Source organism: Amblyomma americanum, chromosome 1 (assembly GCF_052857255.1).
Source record: "Amblyomma americanum isolate KBUSLIRL-KWMA chromosome 1, ASM5285725v1, whole genome shotgun sequence".
Classification (NCBI taxonomy): domain Eukaryota; kingdom Metazoa; phylum Arthropoda; class Arachnida; order Ixodida; family Ixodidae; genus Amblyomma; species Amblyomma americanum.
In genome coordinates this window covers 173,003,517-173,022,540 of record NC_135497.1, presented here as the reverse complement: position 1 = coordinate 173,022,540, position 19,024 = coordinate 173,003,517, and the positions used below count along the sequence as shown (strand labels likewise).

The following is a 19,024-nucleotide window of genomic DNA, read 5'->3' as shown; positions in this document are numbered from 1 at the left end:
GCCCCATCGAGAAGGCTTCCCAAATATTCCGCCATGGGGTACCAGCTGAGAACCACTTACCATGACATGGGCTCTACACACCGGAAATCAAATCACGAACGCCACAGCTCGCGGTCATAAAACCAAGCGATAGTCGACGAAGTGGGAACTTATCTTGTAATGCAAACGTACTACGGAGACATACTTGAGCCCCTCAGGGACATCAGGAAGCGCTTTCCTACCTGTCATGCAAAACTTGGAAGGATCACTTAAGCTCCGCCCTAAGGGTATAACGCGGTAGCGCAATCGGTTAATTACCATATATGCAAACGGTCGTTCTCTACTTTGCATCCAAAAATACCTGGGCATTCAATACCTGGGCAATCAAGAGCTTGCGATTTTTCACTCACAACACCGAAAACACGAACATCGGCACTGGATTTTCGGGTGAACGGGGCCTTTACCGCTATCGCGTAAAGAGCTGGTGATGCTGACGCTAAACTGCTATAGAGACAAAGAGCTGTTTACCCCAGGCCCTCGCCGGTAATATCGCTCCCGGCTCCAACCATAGGGCTTTCAGATCACGAAAGCTCGCGTGGCTTCCAAAGCACCTACCCTCCGTTTCTGTGGACACCACGGTAAGGGATTCTGAATCAATAGCGCAACACGGGCAATGTTTGTTGAGTATTAAGGGTTGAGGGCTCCTCACAGTGGCGACTCGCCAAAGCCTTTGGCGACGAACCTTTCTGCGCTGCGTCCCGGGTTAGGGCTATGCCGCTCACAGAAGGACGATATATGCGCCTTGTGGTTCGATCGCTAGAGGTTCAGCAGCCCCGAGGAGCTCGCCTATCGCTGAACAATGAATTGGTCAAGCAGCCTCAAATGCTACTTGATGTCCTGTCGGCGTCTTCTCAACTTGTTTTCCTTCCCTCAAGTAGAAGACCCTCTCAAGGAAAGTGATTCGATCGTCCTAGTATTGACGAAGATCCCGTCACTGAAATGTTTGTTAAAAATCGTAAAAATGAGACAAAAGATGATGGCTAGATAATACGCCAAAAAAACTCAGTCAAGTAACACTGAGAATAATAAGCAAAATGTATTCTCCGTAGCGATGTTCTAAAAACCGGCTCGTCTCGTATCAGTTTCGACAGCACAGAGAATTTGCCACATCATCAGACAGGAAGTATCCGATACCAATAATAGCTCATCAAAACTTATTTTCCTTAAGATCACCTTGCGTTCGCTCTAAAAGTGGTTCGATGAGAAGATTTTGACAGATTTTAGAGTTTCGTCAAAATGCCGAAAACGCCGGTCACACGGCTATTTACAGATGTGCGCACATTGCCATACAGTAAAGTTTAGCTGCTTTGCGTGACCATCCTTGTGACGCAGTCCGGGCCTACGACATACTGAAGTGCACAAGCACCTGGCTCAAAAAGAAGGATCCATGACAAACACTTTATTGTAAAGCGAAAGAAAAAAAGCACTGCACACAAAAAACTAGGCCTCTGCCTGGGTCTCCTAGAATTCCCCTTCATCCTCAGCTGTGGCCTCCTGGTACTGTTGGTATTCTGACACCAGTTCGTTCAAGCTGGACTCTGCCTCGGTGAACTCCAACTCGTCCATGCCCTCTCCGGTGTACCAGTGCAGAAAGGCCTTGCGGCGGAACATAGCTGCAAAAAAAATAATATATCAAACAGGCGGGGTCACACTCCTGGAACTGCCCCCGAAAATGCGCTGTTCCAGAAAATCGACAGTAATGGGCACCTACAATGAAAGTATGTGCTTTTAAGAAACACTTTCAAATCAAACACGATGGTCACCTGTAAACTGCTCGGAGATACGCTTGAAAAGCTCTTGAATGGCTGTGCTGTTCCCAATGAAAGTAGCAGACATCTTCAGACCTCGAGGCGGTATGTCACAGACAGCTGTCTTTACGTTGTTCGGGATCCATTCAACGAAGTAACTCGAGTCCTTGCTCTGGATGTTGAGCATCTGGTCATCGACTTCCCGCATGCTCATTCGGCCTCTGAAGACTGCAGCAACTGTCAGGTAACGACCGTGGCGGGGGTCGCAAGCAGCCATCATGTTTTTGGCATCAAACATCTGTTGCGTCAGCTCCGGCACAGTCAGAGCCCGGTACTGCTGGCAGTCGCGGGACGTGAGTGGAGCAAAGCCAGTCATGAAGAAGTGGAGGCGAGGGAAGGGCACCATATTAACGGCCAGCTTGCGAAGATCAGCATTCAGCTGCCCAGGAAATCTGTGAGGAATGAGACGGTGCTTGATTAGAAGCCCGCTTAATTCCCAAGGGGAGAGAGAATTTACAGATGTATGTTGGGCGCTCTTGTTTGGGAGCAGTCAGAACAAGATTGTGGTAAGATTATGGAGCAGCTACAATGGTCAGTGGAGGCATCTTGTAGAATGTCGCGATTGTTGCCGCTGTTCATTCAAAGCTTTTGAATATCGGGTCATCAAATTTGAAATTCAGTTCTCTTCACGCCAGTGCAGACAACGAAGCGCAATGAAAGAACGCACTCGTGGAAATTTCAGAAGTGACATAGTTTACACTTTGCCAGTCTGTTCTAGAGAACATTGAAACTGCATGCCTGTTATTTGCCTCAGCCAAATTACAACGGCGGAGAAACAAACCAGCTCTAGTAAGATAACAAGATTTCTTCTGTTGCTGTTTCGATTCATTGGCAAAATCACAAAAATAAAAATGGATTCTTCACATGGTCACTGCTTCGTATCCAGCTTCAAAGTTAATACAAATTACTACATTAGGAGAACATCGACAAGTATTAACTTCAACGGTCTGCCGGTTGTCGTGGCACTTTAAAATTATGTGATCGTTCTCCAGGCCCTAAAATACCATCCCCCAACAATGGCAACCAGTATTCCATACTGACTGCTCAGCAATGTAATGTGGTACTCTGCTCCCAACTTCCTCAGAGAAAGTGCCACTATTTATCGAAAAACTTCCATACCAAAACGTGGGAATTTGTATTCCCTTTTCCCGAAGAGAAAACGGGGATAACTGATTTCGCTGTACGTGAGGCTTTATATGTAGGTCCTGTACTCTAGGATTAAGGAGCTGAACGAGATAAATGTGCGCTTTATAAAGGAGAAACAGTTCAAAAAGCATTCTCCACTGACACACACCTAAATTATTTCCAAGAGATTTGAGATGTTTCCTTTTTGAACACAGTAGTTTTTCATCATTTACAGCGCCAGGCCTTAATTTACCTTTTCGCCTCATGAGTTTCTGAGGTACAGTAGTTAAACACGGCCATTTTATGCCCAATGTGCGCAATCGCATGCCGTAGATTAGGCGCCGCTCCATTATTCCCGACGACAGCCGCCTTCTCGTTATTGCTGCCGTTGCCAAATTCACTTTCCTTGAAGTGCTTTTCAAAGCTTCCTTGAGCAGCTGCTTGCCTGGCTATAGCAGGTGCGGTGTTTGTTAGTTTTTATGCGGACGGTGTGGGCGCTTTTATTTGCTTTCTTGCTCGTCATTGTATTTTCTGAAAATATTGCCACCACATGCACTTTATACATGAAGATTAGCTGTAGTGTATTACTCTTAATATTTTGTAAAAGTCCTTGGCGACCGCAGTCTTTGCAGTGCTTGTTCCATAATGAACCGATCACTGTTGTCGGAACTAGCAATTTGGCGGATGGTGTCGATCTCTTTGGGCTCTTTATGAACATGCATGAGGCGTTTAAGTGACCCCTTGAACGAAGCTGCGAAATACTTACCTCAGGCATGTGGTCACACCCGACATCGTTGCAGAAACCAAGTGGTTAAGGTCTCCGTAGGTGGGAGTCGTGAGCTTAAGCGTCCGGAAGCAGATGTCGTAGAGTGCTTCGTTGTCGATGCAGTAGGTCTCGTCGGTGTTCTCCACAAGCTGATGCACTGACAAAGTAGCATTGTAGGGCTCGACGACAGTGTCCGAAACCTAGAGGTATCCGCAGGAAGAGAATGAGAACTTTGTGCATAACGACTAATCAAAATTCAAGGAAGACGCCTTATAAAGCAAGGCCAAAATGTCATGTTTGATTTGTTTCAAAGATGCTGAAATTGGGTGCTGCAGATAATGTCACACACCTTTGGAGAGGGCACTACACTGTAGGTGTTCATGATGCGATCGGGGTACTCTTCACGGATCTTCGAGATGAGCAGTGTGCCCATGCCAGATCCAGTACCACCGCCCAGGGAGTGGGTCAGCTGGAATCCCTGCAGGCAGTCACAGGATTCCGCTTCCTTGCGCACAACGTCGAGCACCGAGTCCACCAGTTCAGCACCCTCGGTGTAGTGGCCCTTGGCCCAATTGTTGCCAGCGCCACTCTGACCTGAAGGGCGGGTTGTGAAAGGCGTATACTTGCACAAACTGTATCCTGAAGAAAATCAGTACTGGAATATGCAATAAAGGAAAGCCACTCAGAGACAGAGATCTACACCGAGGCACTCCTTGTAAAAATAGAGGGTGATGGCTGCGTTGCGAGTAGACGCACGATCTGGACAACATTATCATTCGTCATCATTTGCAAAACGCGGCACCTACAAAGCCATAACCTTCATCGCCTTCTCGGTGTGGCGGAGATCTCGGAAGGTTATTTTGAAATAAGAGATGCTTTTCGGGATTTGATGAAAGAAATTAATGTTGTCGCACGAAGGGGTAGCATATCTGTAGGGGACCATGAGATTCCGATTCACATCTGTCTAGGGTCAGATTTGAAATTTTTGCTTGTTGTTCAGGGTCTGCAGTCTGCTGCATCACACTATCCTTGTCCATTTTGTCGAGCAAACCCACAGACAAGGTGCTCAGTTCTGACAACAGGAGCTTTAATGAGCCTCCTTTGATCCGCACTCTTGAGAACATGAGAGCTGATTGCTGCGCAGAAGCGAACGGGATGAATAACGTGCCATTGTTCAACTTCGACTTTGATTTAATAATTCGATGTATTGCACATGAAGTTAAGAATAGTTAACCGCCTTGTAGATGGATTGCTTTCAGAAGCAGAAGACAGAGATTACTGTGAAAAAGTCCGCAACGCACGTTGTATGACCATACACGTTCAGGACATGGGATTCAGGACTGTGGGATTAAATTTCACGTCCGGGAAACCAATGAAGGAAACAGGGGAAAAACATTCACGTCGGTATCGGGGGGCGATTGTGAGCGTCTGCTGAAGGCTTTGCCTGAAAAACTGGCCGGGAAATTGCACCCTCAAACAGAGGAAAAAAACTTTGCTCCTTTGGAAGCCTATGCGGAAAATTTTGTACCACCTGGAAAATGATGTTGAAGGTCGCAGCATAGAAAGAGAAACCTCAGAATTCTTTCACACGTTCTTAGAATTAGGAGCCCAAGGTTGCAAAGGCTATGGTGGCGATAGAGTTACGCCGTACATTCATATTCTCGCGCACCACGCTTCCGCAAAGCACGAAAGGTTCAAGGGCCTTGGTTGAATTTCAAGCCAAGGGTTAGAAAAAAAAACGACGTGCTGAAGCATCTACACCATATGAAGTCTAACATGTGGAATGCAGCCGCTGACGCTCTCAAGCTGGCGAAAAGTCTTGGAGTGAGAATATCAGACTAAGCCGTGCATATAAAAAGCGGGACAAAGAGTATTGGTTTGATGGACTTATTCAAGAGACACGGGCGAAGAGGCTACTCTGTGCAGATGAAAAAGTGAGTGAAAGAAACTGTCTGCAAAATGTGGACGACATGGATGCAGGAGAATTGCGCACGGAGCTTCGGGCTATGGCAATGTCGACGAAAGTCAAATCAATAGAAAAACTTCGCAACCTTGTAAGGAAAGAAAGAGAAAAGCAATGATTGTAGACATAGGAGGAGATAACATTTATGTGGTGAGATGTGCCTTTTAGTTTTGCGTGTTTCCTCCTATACTTATAGTGCTGTGTTGTACCTCTAGTTTAGAAAGTGCATCACTGCTTGAAGATGAAGAGTACTGTTCCTGATGCCTTATGTAACCTGCTTCTAAAGGAGTGTTCGGTGTGTACTAAAATAGTGTATTTGTATTATGTGACTGTTTACCTGCTATATAAGCCCTGAGCAATGTTTTGGTGTAATATAAATGTGATATGTGTGTTTTGTAAGTATTGGCGTTGTCACTTTTAAAATGATCTTTTGGCTTGTCTTTTGCGTAAGAAAATTCTTTTATGTAAACAAACCATGGATAACCGATTTATAGCGCAATCAGTACAGCTAGAAAAAGTACTTGGGGGGGGGGGGTGCTTTGAAAATGAACATGCACACACGCCTTTAAGTTCTGCGGGGCAGCAGGAAAACATTTTGCAGCGAATTTAAGAAAACTGATTGGTCGTATCGGGCGTAGATCATATAATACTGGCATCAAGTGCACAATGCGCACAAACAGGCTCGAGAAAAGTGACGACAGCAGTACTACGCACATTCTATGCCATCGTTTATGTTCATTTGTATGTCCTTCTTTGTTGACTCATTTTGTTTGGCAACCGATTAAAAGTTTGCCTTGTTCTTTATTCTTTTCGCAAAGTATTGCTTCTTTTGTATGTCATGTTGCTGTGAAGTGTGTTTAGTTATATTCATATTCGTTACGTTTGGAGTGCAACGTTCTGGTTGTACATGTAACATGAACACAAGGTAATGACGCTATGTGATTATGACTGTACACATTTTGTTTCCAAATGTTGTATAAAAAGTGTATAATAAAATATTTTATGTCGGCACTATAGCCCTTGTCCTTGCCTTTTTGCGGGAAAATTATAACCCCTTTTGCAGCAGCTATCAGATAGTGTGACAAGTGCAAGTTTATTGACAGCGACGCCTTTAAAATATACCTACTACATTTGCTCGATTTCCTCCCCAAAGGTGCAAAGGAGAAAAGAAATATAACCTCCAGTCCCTCGAATATTACTGTAAACGTAACAGATCACTTCCAATGAGTGTTATCGTTACGAACGCTTCCCCTTCATTCATGGTAATTTGCTGACATTGTGCTTTCCGCTACGTGCTATAACGACATTCCCGCCTGCTATAACACATCCCCGCCTGCTATAATGACATCCCCGCCTATTTGATATTCTCATTAACTTTGTAACATAGAATGCAATTCGTGACTTTTTTTATTGGTATACATTCCTTTTTAGCGTCTGGTTATTTTTGTTGCGCTCTACTTCTCTATTACAATTGTATTTGGTTTGATTTACCAAAGGTTGCTGCTTCAAAAGTAAGCCATAGTATTGTTCAGTGCAGTACAATTAGTTTTTCACCTGACCACAGAAATCAACGCTGCTGCAGGCAGAGTAACTTGGGAACTGGGAAAAGATACAATGAAATAATACAAATTAGTTCTATTACAGGCTATAAGGGACAGCGCACTGGAGCGCTTCGAACTAATTCGACCCCCCGGGGGTAAACAGCCGGAGCGTTGTTGCATTTCGCGTACGCTGAAATGTGGGCATAGCGGCTGGGTCCTGAGCCGGCCTTACATCACCCGGCACCCTGTGCAAGACTTTGCCACCCCCCACCCGCCCCTCTCTCTCTCTTTGAATGTATTTGTGGGGGTGTTTCTCTTGATTTTTTATTGGCCGTTCTAACGGGGGGCACTTCTAGTTTTCATTCTTTTAACAGTCTTCATGTAGTATTTGTACTGGCGTGGGCAGGACACTTAGTTGTTTTTTATTTTTCTTCCCCCTCTAATTTATACCCCTTGACATCGTTTCATCTTGCTATTGGCGGTCAATTTTTTACACGTTTTCATAGCATTTTAAAGAAGACGAATCTTAAAAGCATGCTGCTTGCGATAACGCAACTCATCTATTATACTGGTGAAAAAGAAAAATTTATTGCTTAAAATGATTACAGCCCAGCCTCAAAGGACAGATGCAAACGTTCTTCAAAGGAGACTGTCAAGACAGTCGCTTCAGACGATTGATATGACATCGCGACTAACCCTGTTAATCCGTGGTTAACCCTCTTGCACCTGGCGGCCCCTTGCGATGTCACTCTGAGAGGTGCGGGAGAATTAAATGCGATATCATGACAATCGGCCGACGAAGCAGCGTAGCGGCTGGCAGCGTCGCGAATTGCGACAGCTACCATATTTGCCATTTATATATACCGTTATGAAATGCTTCCTTGATGACGTCCATGTAAAAGCGCTTTTTCGTAGCCCAGAAGTGGACACAAATAAATTCACCAATTTGTTTGCAAAAATGGAAAAAATTTGGCGGTATCTTGCGGTGTCTTTAAAAGCGAAGTTTCGTACCTCAAAAGCGAAGCCTCACTTTTTCAGTTGTGTTACACAGGATGGATCCCGGCAATACATCATGCATGCATATTACAGAAGTCAGAATGAAAGAACAGCAAAAAAAGTCGACAATAGCTGCAGCAATAAAAGTATGAATAGTGATCATGCGTGAAATTTTTCATTCATACATTCATACTAATATATTTTCTATAGAAACGAGCACATTTATTAAAATTAGTTGACCAAAACAAAAGGTTCTGAACCCAGGTTAGAACTCTAAGTGCAAACTCGAGTCACCATATTCGGACAACGCTAGAGTCACTAATTTGAAAGCATTACACTGAACGTGACAGTAACAACCTGAACGTCTATCTAGACGCTATTTGCTTCTAGACTCCAAATTCTGTGTTCTGCCCAACAACAGCTGAACAGCTTCAGAATGTTTCTGAGTAAAGCTTTATCAAATTTTTTTAAATAAGTATTAAAAGAATAAACTTCAACATTTATATCCGCGAATACTTTTTGATGTCGGCCGTTTGAATGCCGCTACGCTCTTTAAAAGTAACAAGAATAGCTAAAATTCAGGCGAGCTAGCTCTCATACCCTAATATATCCTGATCACACGCCCCAATAAACTTTTTAGATAATAGCAAAGGGCTGACAATTTGCAAAGTTGCTCCACGACAAGCATATATGAACAGCCGCGAATATTTTATGTAGCTGCGTTAATGCATGGTCATCGTAACAACCTTCTTTATTTAAAGCTCCGGTCGAGACACTGGGTTCGAGCTCTGACATGTGTTCTTGTCTGCAACGCAAAAGTCACCCGATAAAAAGGTAAGCGCCGAAATGGACGCAACTTCAGCAGTCCGAACCAGTTCTGCAGTGTAGCTCGCTACCGGGCGCCATCTTTCATATTTTAGGCAATATCAGGTTCCAATTAAAAGGCCTCAGGAAGCTTCTTGATCAAAGCTATGCCAGATCGTTGCACACCATTTTAAACACCATATATTTGGGTACCTAAAACCGGCAAGCATTTTCGATATCTATTCGTGTTAAGGTGCTATACAGTTTCAAAGTCTGGAAAAATGCCAAAACATTGGCCCCCTCCCGTAGGCAGCATCGTATAATATTCAAACGCGCTGGGAAGCTCGTGTATTAATAGCACAGGACAGAAACTTCGGCACATTCCTCAGCTAAATGTATATTACACAAATCCCCGAAGCATTTTTGTAGGTGATTTTGTTCACGTTTTACGATTTTTTTTGTACCCCTTCCCATTCAGTTACGCTCCCTGTCGACGCCACTGCCGGTAGATGGCACAAGTAGTAGATGTCCCAGAAAGCTGGGCATGAAAGAAAGCCATGCCCTGGGCGGAAAAAACAATACATATGCTGCGTGGTGGAGGTAGCGAGAAGAGAGATAAACAACGCTCAACACAGTTGAAGTTAACAGCTTGCGGAAGTTCCCAATAAAGCGACGAGTGAAAGAAGTTGAAAATATATGTTCAACAAGTCATGGCTCGCATTGTACTCAGCTACAGAACACAATCTCTCCAGCGAGTCCCTATGTAAAACGGGTGACAAATGACATGAACACAGGGTAGGGAGAACCGCCAGCTGTGCTCATATCCTGTGTTATATCTGTCTGTAATATTTTGTTTTATGCCGGATTGTCCCCGCAGACGGCCGCCTCCCTTCCTTGTGTAATGCGCCACCTATGCGTTTTGCCCAGTGATGTGGTGTTGTGTCAAAGGCGGATGGAATTTTTTGTAGCGAGAGCTACGCTAGGCTATAGCCAGCGGCCCATTTCGGGTAAGCGTGTCTAGTCACTACTGCGCATGAGCCACTAGTTGCACCGAGCCATAGGTGTTCCGCCGCTGCGTCGCGCCACACCTTTCCTTAAATTCGATTTTCAAGTTTTTTTTTCTTGTTTCCATCCCGCCTTTATCCATTCGATCTAGTGTCCACCGAGACATATGAGATAGTTGCTGCTCCATTTACTTTCCTCAAAACCAAAACAAAATGAGCCGCCGGCGCTCATTTGGTGCATTGGTGTTGACAACGTAGAGGCCGTTCATTTTTACGAAAGGAAAGGCGCACAACTGACTCCCTGGGTCAGTGGACACCTCACTTTCGCTTTCTTGTAACGTGGCGTTGGCATGCGACTGCAAAAAATGAATGTAGATTAGCTCAGTTAATCTAGGGTATACAAAGCGAAAGATGTCGGCGTTCACTGTGTTCTTTGCGTTGACAATGTTCTAGACGACGATGAAGTTGTACAAAGGAAGGGCGCATAACTGGCTGCCTGGATATGCGGACGCCTCATTCGTGATTTGATGCACGTGGCAGTGGTGGGAGAGAGAAGTGGCCTGAATGCAATAGCGCTGACAGCGTTGTGGCTGACATGCGGCACTGCAGCAATAGCTAGGCTGCTGCGTTCGTTTGCTGATCAAGATCTCGCGATCAACCGTTAACTGCGTGCGACCTCCCAGGGTGGCAGGGAGGGCGCGCTGCCTATCCAGTGTGGGGAACGCCATCAAAGCAGTCTTTTGCAGTTGGAAACCAGCGCCACGTGCATGAAAGCGAGATTTAGGTCTCCACTGACCCACGGAGCCGGTTGTGCGCCGCGGTGGCTCAGTGGTTAGCGCGCGCGGCTACTGATCCGGAGTTCCCGGGTTCGAACCCGACCGTGGCGGCTGCGTTTTTGTGGTGGAAAAACGCTAAGGCGCCCGCGTCTTGTGCCATGTCAGTGCACGTGAAAGATCCCCAAGTGGTCGAAATTATTCCGCAGCCCTCCACTACGGCACCTCTTTCTTCTTTCACTCCCTCGTTTATCCCTTCCCTTACGACTCGGTTCAGGTGTCCAACGATATACAGGACAGATACTGCGCAATTTCCTTTCCCCAAAAACCAATTATTACATTTATTATTACGCCTTTCCTTTCGTGAAAATGAACGGCCCTTTCAAAGTTGTCAACGCCAATGAACTATGAACAGTCTCGGCTGACTAGTTTTGTTTGGTTTTGCAGGAAAGGAAATGACACAGTAACCGTCTCACATATCTCGATGGACACCCGAACCGCGCCGTAAAGGAAGCGATAAAGGAGGGAGGGGAAGAAAAAAAGAGAAAACTGAAAATTGAAAGTTGGATTTTGAGGAAAGGCGTGGCGCTGCGCAGCGGCGGACACCTGTGGCTCGATGCTACTAGTGGCGCATGCTCAGTAGTGACTAGGGAGCGAGAAAGAGAGAAATACGCGCGGTGAGCCGCGCGTTGTGACGTTACGTGCTTCCTCGGAGCACCGCCACGGCGAAATCGCAAGTTTGCGGCCAGTAAAGCCTTCACTTTAAAACCCCATTTGATTGCCTTCCGCACTTTGGATATGCAACGCGTTCACCCTGCCTCTGTGGCAGGTTGCAGTTGATGATCGCGAGAGGTTGATCACCCAATGAACGCTGCGGCCTATTACTGCAGTTCCGCGTGTCTACCACGAAGTTATCAGTGCTAATGTATGCAGAGACCCGCCGCGATGACTCAGTGGTTAGGGCGCTCAGCTACTGCTCCGGAGTTCCCGGGTTCGAACCCGAACGTGGCGGCTGCGTTTTTACTGAGGCAAAACGCTAAGGCGCCCGTAGGCTGTGCGATTTCAGTGCACGTTAAAGATCCCCAGGTGGTCGAAATTATTCCGGAGCCCTCCACTACGGCACCTCTTTCTTCCTTTCTTCTTCACTCCCACCCTTATCCCTTCCCTTACAGCGCGGTTCAGGTGTCCAAAGATATATGAGACAGATACTGCGCCATTTCCTTTCCCCCAAAACCAATTATTATTAATGTATGCAGCCCACATGTCTTCACCATCGTCACGTACCTCGAAGGGCGAGTGAAGCGTCCACTGACCCGGTAAGCGAGTTTACGCACTTCCTTAAGCGTCTAGAACGGTGTCCACGTCAATGAACACATTGAACGCCGACAGCTTTTGCCTTGTATATCCTCGATTCCAATTCATTTTATTTTCGAAATGGCCCATGTGTTCCCTCTCTCGTAATATGCTCTTTTCACGGCGCACTACATTCTTGATGAACCACCAAGCTTGCGTCTCAATCTTGGCGGCCTAGGTTTCTCAAGGAACTGATGAGAATGTCCATAGATCAAACTCGAATTTCTTGATTGCGTGGCTGTATTAAACTGAATGCCACTCGGACTGGATCATACTGAGCGAGGATTCGCTGTGCGTACAGAGATGTGGGTACAAATTTAGCCAGTTGTGCGCATTAAAGATTAGTCTATACTGTGCGCTCTTGTGGGTGTGTTTATGTAGTAGGTTTTAAGCCGAGAAGCCCCTTACCGAACACAAAGTTATCCGGCCGGAAGAGTGGTCCAAATCGTCCCGAGCGGACGGCGTCCATGGTTCCCGGCTCCAAGTCAACCAGGATGGCCCGAGGCACGTATTTACCTCCTCAAACAAAAAACAAATATCACTTAGCGGCAACAAAGATACCGTGCAGTTAATACAAGTACCTGCGTCACAACAAAGCCAGTTAAAAAAATGAGAATGGGCGCGCCAACTGTAGGTGTCATAGCAAATAAAAGCGGCACTACTTGGTCCTTGCGCCACCTCCCGGCCTTTAAACAGCAGATCCAGTTATATTTAATAATAAAATATTTAAATATCTTTCAGAGAAAAACAGAAGGTGAAATGTTTATAGATAAATTGAGATGGATCAAAATTGTGTCACTACATTAACGTCCTGTTGCGACTCCTGTTTCGATTCTGTTTCGTATTACTAAACTTACGGTGTCCTATATGGGATTAACATTCCGAATACTGTACATGGGCTGTCATCAACGCAGTAGTGCCGGCCTCTGGATAAATTTGCACCACCTCGGGTTACTTTACGCGCAATAAGATCGCAGAACACACGGCTCTTTATGATCTCGCCTCCATAGAAATGCGTCCGCCGAATCATGGATGTCATGATCGAGCCCCTTCCAAATGAAAGCACAGCGGCGGTATTAGCAAACATAGAGTTAAAAACTCCTTACAAACTCACTGCAGCAAGAGGAAACGTAGTAGAGGGGAGAGGTACTATGTCCTCGTCAACCCTGACGAGGGAATTCAGAAACCGGGTTCGAACCCGACCGCGGCGGCTGCGTTTTTATGGAGGAAAAACGCTAAGGCGCCCGTGTGCTGTGCGATGTCAGTGGACGTTAAAGATCCCCAGGTGGTCGAAATTATTCCGGAGCCCTCCACTACGGCACCTCTCTCTTCCTTTCTTCTTTCACTCCCACCTTTATTCCTTCCCTTGCGGCGCGGTTCAAGTGTCCGCCGATTAATGAGACAGATACTGCGCCATTTCCTTCCCCCAAAACCAATTATTATTATTAAAAACTCATTCGCGTTGTGAACATTCATTGCCTATGAGAAAAAAAGCCTTTGGTCAAGAACCTTCAAGCTAATCCCTGCGGGACTTGTGGCAACGCAACCTGAAAAGCTGCAATGGCCTAACATAACATGCCGCAAGCAGAAGAGGTCACTAGACGTTGCACTTTGACCTAACTAAATTTGCGCGATTGGTTGTAGAATTTGAAGCTTGAAGAGCAATGGCCTGCCGTTGAAGAAGCTCCATTGACAGGCCAGATATCAGCTTAACAGCACAAACAGCTCTATTAAGGCAGGACCGAGAAAAAGGGACAACCATACACACAGCGTTCGGTTTTGTCTTTCTCTTGCTGTTTCTGTTGAAGTCATGTGGCAAACGGCCCGGCAAATTTCCGTAATGCTTAGCAGTGCGAAAAAGCCGCAAGGCAATATCAACTCGACGGGGAAGCTTCAAAGTGAAATTATCAACTGAAATACAGCCAGACGCGTACCGGAGGCCTCATTGTAGTAGACATTGATGCGCTCCAACTGGAGGTCCGAATCGCCGTGGTACGCCCCGCTTGGATCGATGCCATGCTCATCGGAAATCACCTCCCAAAACTGCAGACGGGAAAAGATTTCAGTAATCAGAGCGGCGTCACATCGCGCAGTGGCGGCAGGTAAAGCATATTTAGAGGCTGTAATTCACAGCGCAAGCAACATAACTGCTACAGTTCCCCTTGTCAACTGGTTTTTGTAGTCAACTCGTCAACTGCCATCGATTCTCACCCGCCATGTGTCTTGCTGATGGCGGAAACCCGGCAGGGCCTAAGATCACTTGAGGCCTATGAATTGCATCATACGCGAAAACTAGGTCCTGCGAAAAAATATTCCCGCAAAGAATCCTCGCCGATCGCTTTGCGGCAGTCATTTGCCATAAAACTGTTCCATGTCACCTCTCCGCCAAGACCGATTGTCTATAATTTTTTTCAACCGGGAATAAAATCTGAGCTATATGCCATAAAACAACAACAATATCTCAACGCTCTCAAATCGCGAGCAGTAAATAAAAGGTCAGAGCGAAAGGAGTGGTCAAGAACAAGAGATTCGATGAGCATTAGCTAGGGCTCAACATTGTCCAACGCAAAGAGGCCACAAATTAGAACGAAAGCAGTACGTCTTGTAAAAGCCGCGACTGCTTCACAGGCAATTGCTTTCGCCCGTATCCTGAAACGAGATTCTAGTACGTGGCGTTTAGGACGCAACGTAATCACCAACGTAAAACGCGCCGGGACCGGCACTGGGACCGAATGGAAACCGCGATCCCCTGAGCCGTGAAATAACCCACGAGGTAGTAGAGGTGGCTTACCTTCGCCCCAATCTGGTTGCCACACTGTCCTGTCTGGATGTGGACTATCTCGCGCATGTTCGATGCCACTCCGAGACTCAGCTGTCAAGATGCCGACTGCCTGCCCGGGTCAAGGGTCCACGTATTTGTAGCCTTGCGCCGCATCAACGCTCACTTCTTCCTCAACTTTGTTCCTATGTGTACGTGTGTCGACTCAATAGCGCAAAAAGTAGTGCCGCAGCCTGTTCCTGCCATAGTAAATGCGCTTCAGAGCTTATATATAAGGCCTTCATTTCACGTACAGGATGCCGTGTAAAGGATTTGCGCCGTACAACGCGAACTATTTTTCGTTTCGCAAAGCTTCCGGCACAACGGAGTTCTCTCAACTGGCTGCAGGGGCAAACTCGGCCTCTTCTACTTTCTTTTCTCGGTGCTTGAAATTGGTTTCGCTCGAAAGAACTAACGTGCATTCTGCAGCATAATTTTTTCACTTTTCTAACCTTTCGATTTGTGCGCGTGCGGTCGGTTCTAAAGTTTGAATGTTACCGACCGATTGGAAAACTTTATTTCATCATCATCTGCAGCAGCAGCAGCCTGACTGTAGCCCCAAGAGGTTAGAGACCTGAGTCCAGGGCCTCATTATCTGTTCCAATCGGGGTTGCCTGTTCGATCAGTCTGCGTTGGCCATCCTGGTTTGTGCTCTCGAAACAGTGGCTTCCCATTGGGAAGAAGAAGTTGGGTGTGGGTATGGGAGGTTGGATTGGGGGTTTGGGTGGGTCATTATCATCATCGTCGTCATCAGCCCGACTACGCTCACTTCAGGGCAAAGGCTTCTCCCATGGCTCTCCAGTTATTCCTGTCCTTTGCCAGCTGCGCCCACCTTATGCCTGCAAACCTCTTAATCTCATCCGGCCGCCTAACCTTCTGCCAAACGTTGTCAGGTTCAGATTGGGTGGCTATGTGCCAATATATTCCTGGTGAACAGCAAGCTATTAACACAGACAATTTGCGCAGAAATTGTTCATCCTTGCAGTGATTTTACTAGGTATAATGATCGATACTTTTGATGGATCATGGAATTCTTTAGTAAATGTGGATTCACAAAACGGGCCTCTTGCCGTTCCTTGGTCCGGGCGGTGTTCTGCTTTCGGTGCGTTAGGTATGCACACTGCCCGCGGAATATTGTCTGATGTTTGGTGAACGTAGCACGGCGACAGGCCGTGCGTATGCCTAATCCACTTACAGCCGCTTGCTCCGACCTCCAGCATCACAGGTGCTGATAACAGGATTAGACATGCGCATCACATTTCACTGTGCGACGTTCACCAACATGGCAGCCAAGGATCCGGGGTCCGCCGTCAGAAAAAAGGATATCGGAATTTCTGCTGGAACCCCTGGTGCGCAGATAACCGGGGCCAATGTACCCTGTCCAATCCCCCACCGTGGGTACGTACCATTCAACCAGAGGCCAAAATCATCATCATCATCATCATCAACCGGGGCCAGGCCAGATACGGGCCAGGCGCGAACTTAACGAACTGAAAGTAGAACGTCACGCGAAGCCTGTTTCGCGACACAAAAACTGATCTTTTTTAATTGGTTTTGGGGGAAAGGAAATGGCGCAGTATCTGTCTCATGCATCTTTGGACACCTGAACCGCGCCGTAAGGGAACGGATAAAGGAGGGAGTGAAAGAAGAAAGGAAGAAATAGTTGCCGTAGTGGAGGGCTCCGGAATAATTTCGACCACCTGGGGATCTTTAACGTGCACTGACATCGCACAGCACACGGGCGCCTTAGCGTTTTTCCTCCATAAAAACTAGTCTCCAGATTTTCTTTTTTGTAATTGTCGAGTTTAACGTCTCGAACCGACACATGGGGTATGAGGAACACCGTAGTGAAGGGCTGCAGAATAATTTAGCACAAATGGGGATCTTTAACATGCGCCACTTGTCGCTGCAGAACACGGGTATTTTTGTATTACGCCTCCATCGAAATATGGCCGCCGCGGCAGGAATTGAACTGGGGACCTTGGCATCAGCAGACGACCGCCAAAGGCACTGCGGCGTCTCCGATATGGGGTTCATCGTGTAAACAGACCTTAACATAACGTAAGAGGAACAAAATTGGAGCCTTCCTCAATAGCCATGGATATCCGCATACCTAGTGTACAAAATTAAGCGAAAAATGGTTGCATTTGCGCCTTCCCCGTGCTGTGCATCAAAACAGGTGTTTAAAATAACTTCCTGTGAATTAAACATCAGGCCCCAGCAGCAAAACAGGCAATTCCTTACCAGCATTTGTAACGGTGGCAAGCTGAGTACGATTTGGTACGGGCCTCCTTACGCTCGAAATTGTTCATTAACTGGATTAAATATGATGAGGATTTTTTTGTGAGAACATGACTGTGACCCCTATCTCGCGAAATTCAGTACATACAATTTTAACAGCTATTCAGAGTATGTTGCACAGCTTGCGCGTTGCTTCCCGCGTTAAGGCTTCCAAGATGCCCGCAGCATCGAGCAGGCGTTTCCATTACGCTCGTCCAACCAGGATCAGTTGTAACGGTACTCACGCTTTGTAAAAACGAAGTGAGTACACAAAAAGAGACGCGACTATAGTGAGGAGAGCAATGGATTTTTCGTAATGTCTTCCCTTCTGCCGTAACATGGGCTTACGTTTTGCGCTGGTATATTTACAAATGCGACATCTACCCCAAACCCGATCTGCGCTGAATAATAATAATAATTGGTTTTTGGGGGAAAGGAAATGGCGCAGTATGTCTCATATATCGTTGAACACCTGATCCGCGCCGTAAGGGAAGGAATAAAGGAGGGAGTGAAAGAAGAAATGAATAGGTGCCGTAGTGGAGGGCTCCGGAATAATTTCGACCACCTGGGCTTCTTTAACGTGCACTGACATCGCAGAGCACATGGGCGCCTTAGCGTTTTTCCTCCATGAAAACGCAGCCGCCGCAGTCGGGTTCGAACCCGGGAACTCCGGATCAGTAGTCGAGCGCCCTAACCACGGAGCCACCGCGGCGGGCGTCTGCACTGAAGGAGTAGGTGATTTGTGGTCAACCGTCTTTGGTTGTCGTTGGTCTCGCAAGGTTAATGACTCACTCCCATTAAGAGGGATCAGCTCAGAATCCGGCGAAGGCCAAGAATTGCGTAAAAAGTGTACCTTATATCATTTAAAGGAAATTTGAGTTTTTAGAGATGAACACATCGCGGAACGTCGCAAACCTGTTCTTCCTCATCTTTGGGTGAATCATGAGCCTGCCGTTAAAAAATATACACTCATCGAACTGTTCGTTTATGCGGTTGAATGTAAGTAAATAAATGTTATTTGACTCATTCATTCGTTGTGCTTACCCAAATAAAGCTTTAGAATTTCCATACGCTCAGAGAGCCTTGCGCGTGTCAGTGAATGGAACGAGGAAAACGCTACGAACGAGGATGATGAGCGCAGTGTAGGTCGTAATTTCTAATCTGTAGCATATTTCCTTGCCATGAGATGCCTAGCATTTCCTGTGTACTGAGAAAGAATTTGATATATATATATATATATATATATATATATAGATATATATTAGCAGGGAAGGCAAATGAAGTGATAGGCTCGTTTGACAAACATATTAAAGAAGCCAACAAGCTCTCGCACAGTTTCCGCCCTCGTCGTTAGATGACGTTCTACGTCCCACTTGCGGTATTACAGGACGTGCTACGTCCACCGCTATGAACGAGGATGGCGCCGGTGAACACTCTCAAGGTTCTCTTACACGCAAAACATAAATACCCACGAAAGCAGCAGATTGGACAGCCGTCGCCGTAGCTCAGTTGGTAAGAGCACCGGACGCGATATTCGGAGGTCGTGGGTTCGGATCCCACCGGCGGCGTGGTTGTTTTTTCTGCTGCTTTATAAGTAATTTCCTTTAAAAACTCATCGATTGGCACTAGATATAAAAAAACAAAGACAAAAAAATAGAAAAATTTTCCTATGCACCTTCGTTTCGGTGACTGTTGGCTTCTTTAATATGTTTGTCAAACGAGCCTATCACTTCATATGCTTTCTCTGCTAATAG

General features: G+C 46.3%; 1 protein-coding gene across 1 annotated transcript; it reads right to left on the bottom strand.

Annotated features, from left to right (window-relative positions):
* Positions 1–1,423: 1,423 nt before the first annotated feature.
* Positions 1,424–15,105, bottom strand: LOC144114856 (tubulin beta-4 chain-like). Its single transcript, XM_077648859.1, has 7 exons — positions 14,964–15,105; positions 14,107–14,215; positions 12,581–12,691; positions 4,088–4,332; positions 3,739–3,938; positions 1,803–2,239; positions 1,424–1,652 (listed from the first exon to the last, which is right to left on the bottom strand). Exons 1-7 carry the CDS (start codon positions 15,018–15,020, stop codon positions 1,501–1,503), a joined length of 1,311 nt encoding a protein of 436 aa, XP_077504985.1. The 5' UTR covers positions 15,021–15,105; the 3' UTR covers positions 1,424–1,500.
* Between the last annotated feature and the right edge of the window lie 3,919 nt (positions 15,106–19,024).

Coding starts and splice junctions, on each gene's coding strand:
- LOC144114856 (XM_077648859.1), bottom strand. CDS start 15,020: ATGCGCGAGATAGTCCACATCCAGACAGGACAGTGTGGCAACCAGATT. Junction 12,692..14,106: donor CTACTACAATGAGGCCTCCG/GTACGCGTCTGG, acceptor TTTTTGTTTGAG/GAGGTAAATACGTGCCTCGG. Junction 1,653..1,802: donor TATCTCCGAGCAGTTTACAG/GTGACCATCGTG, acceptor TTTTTTTTGCAG/CTATGTTCCGCCGCAAGGCC.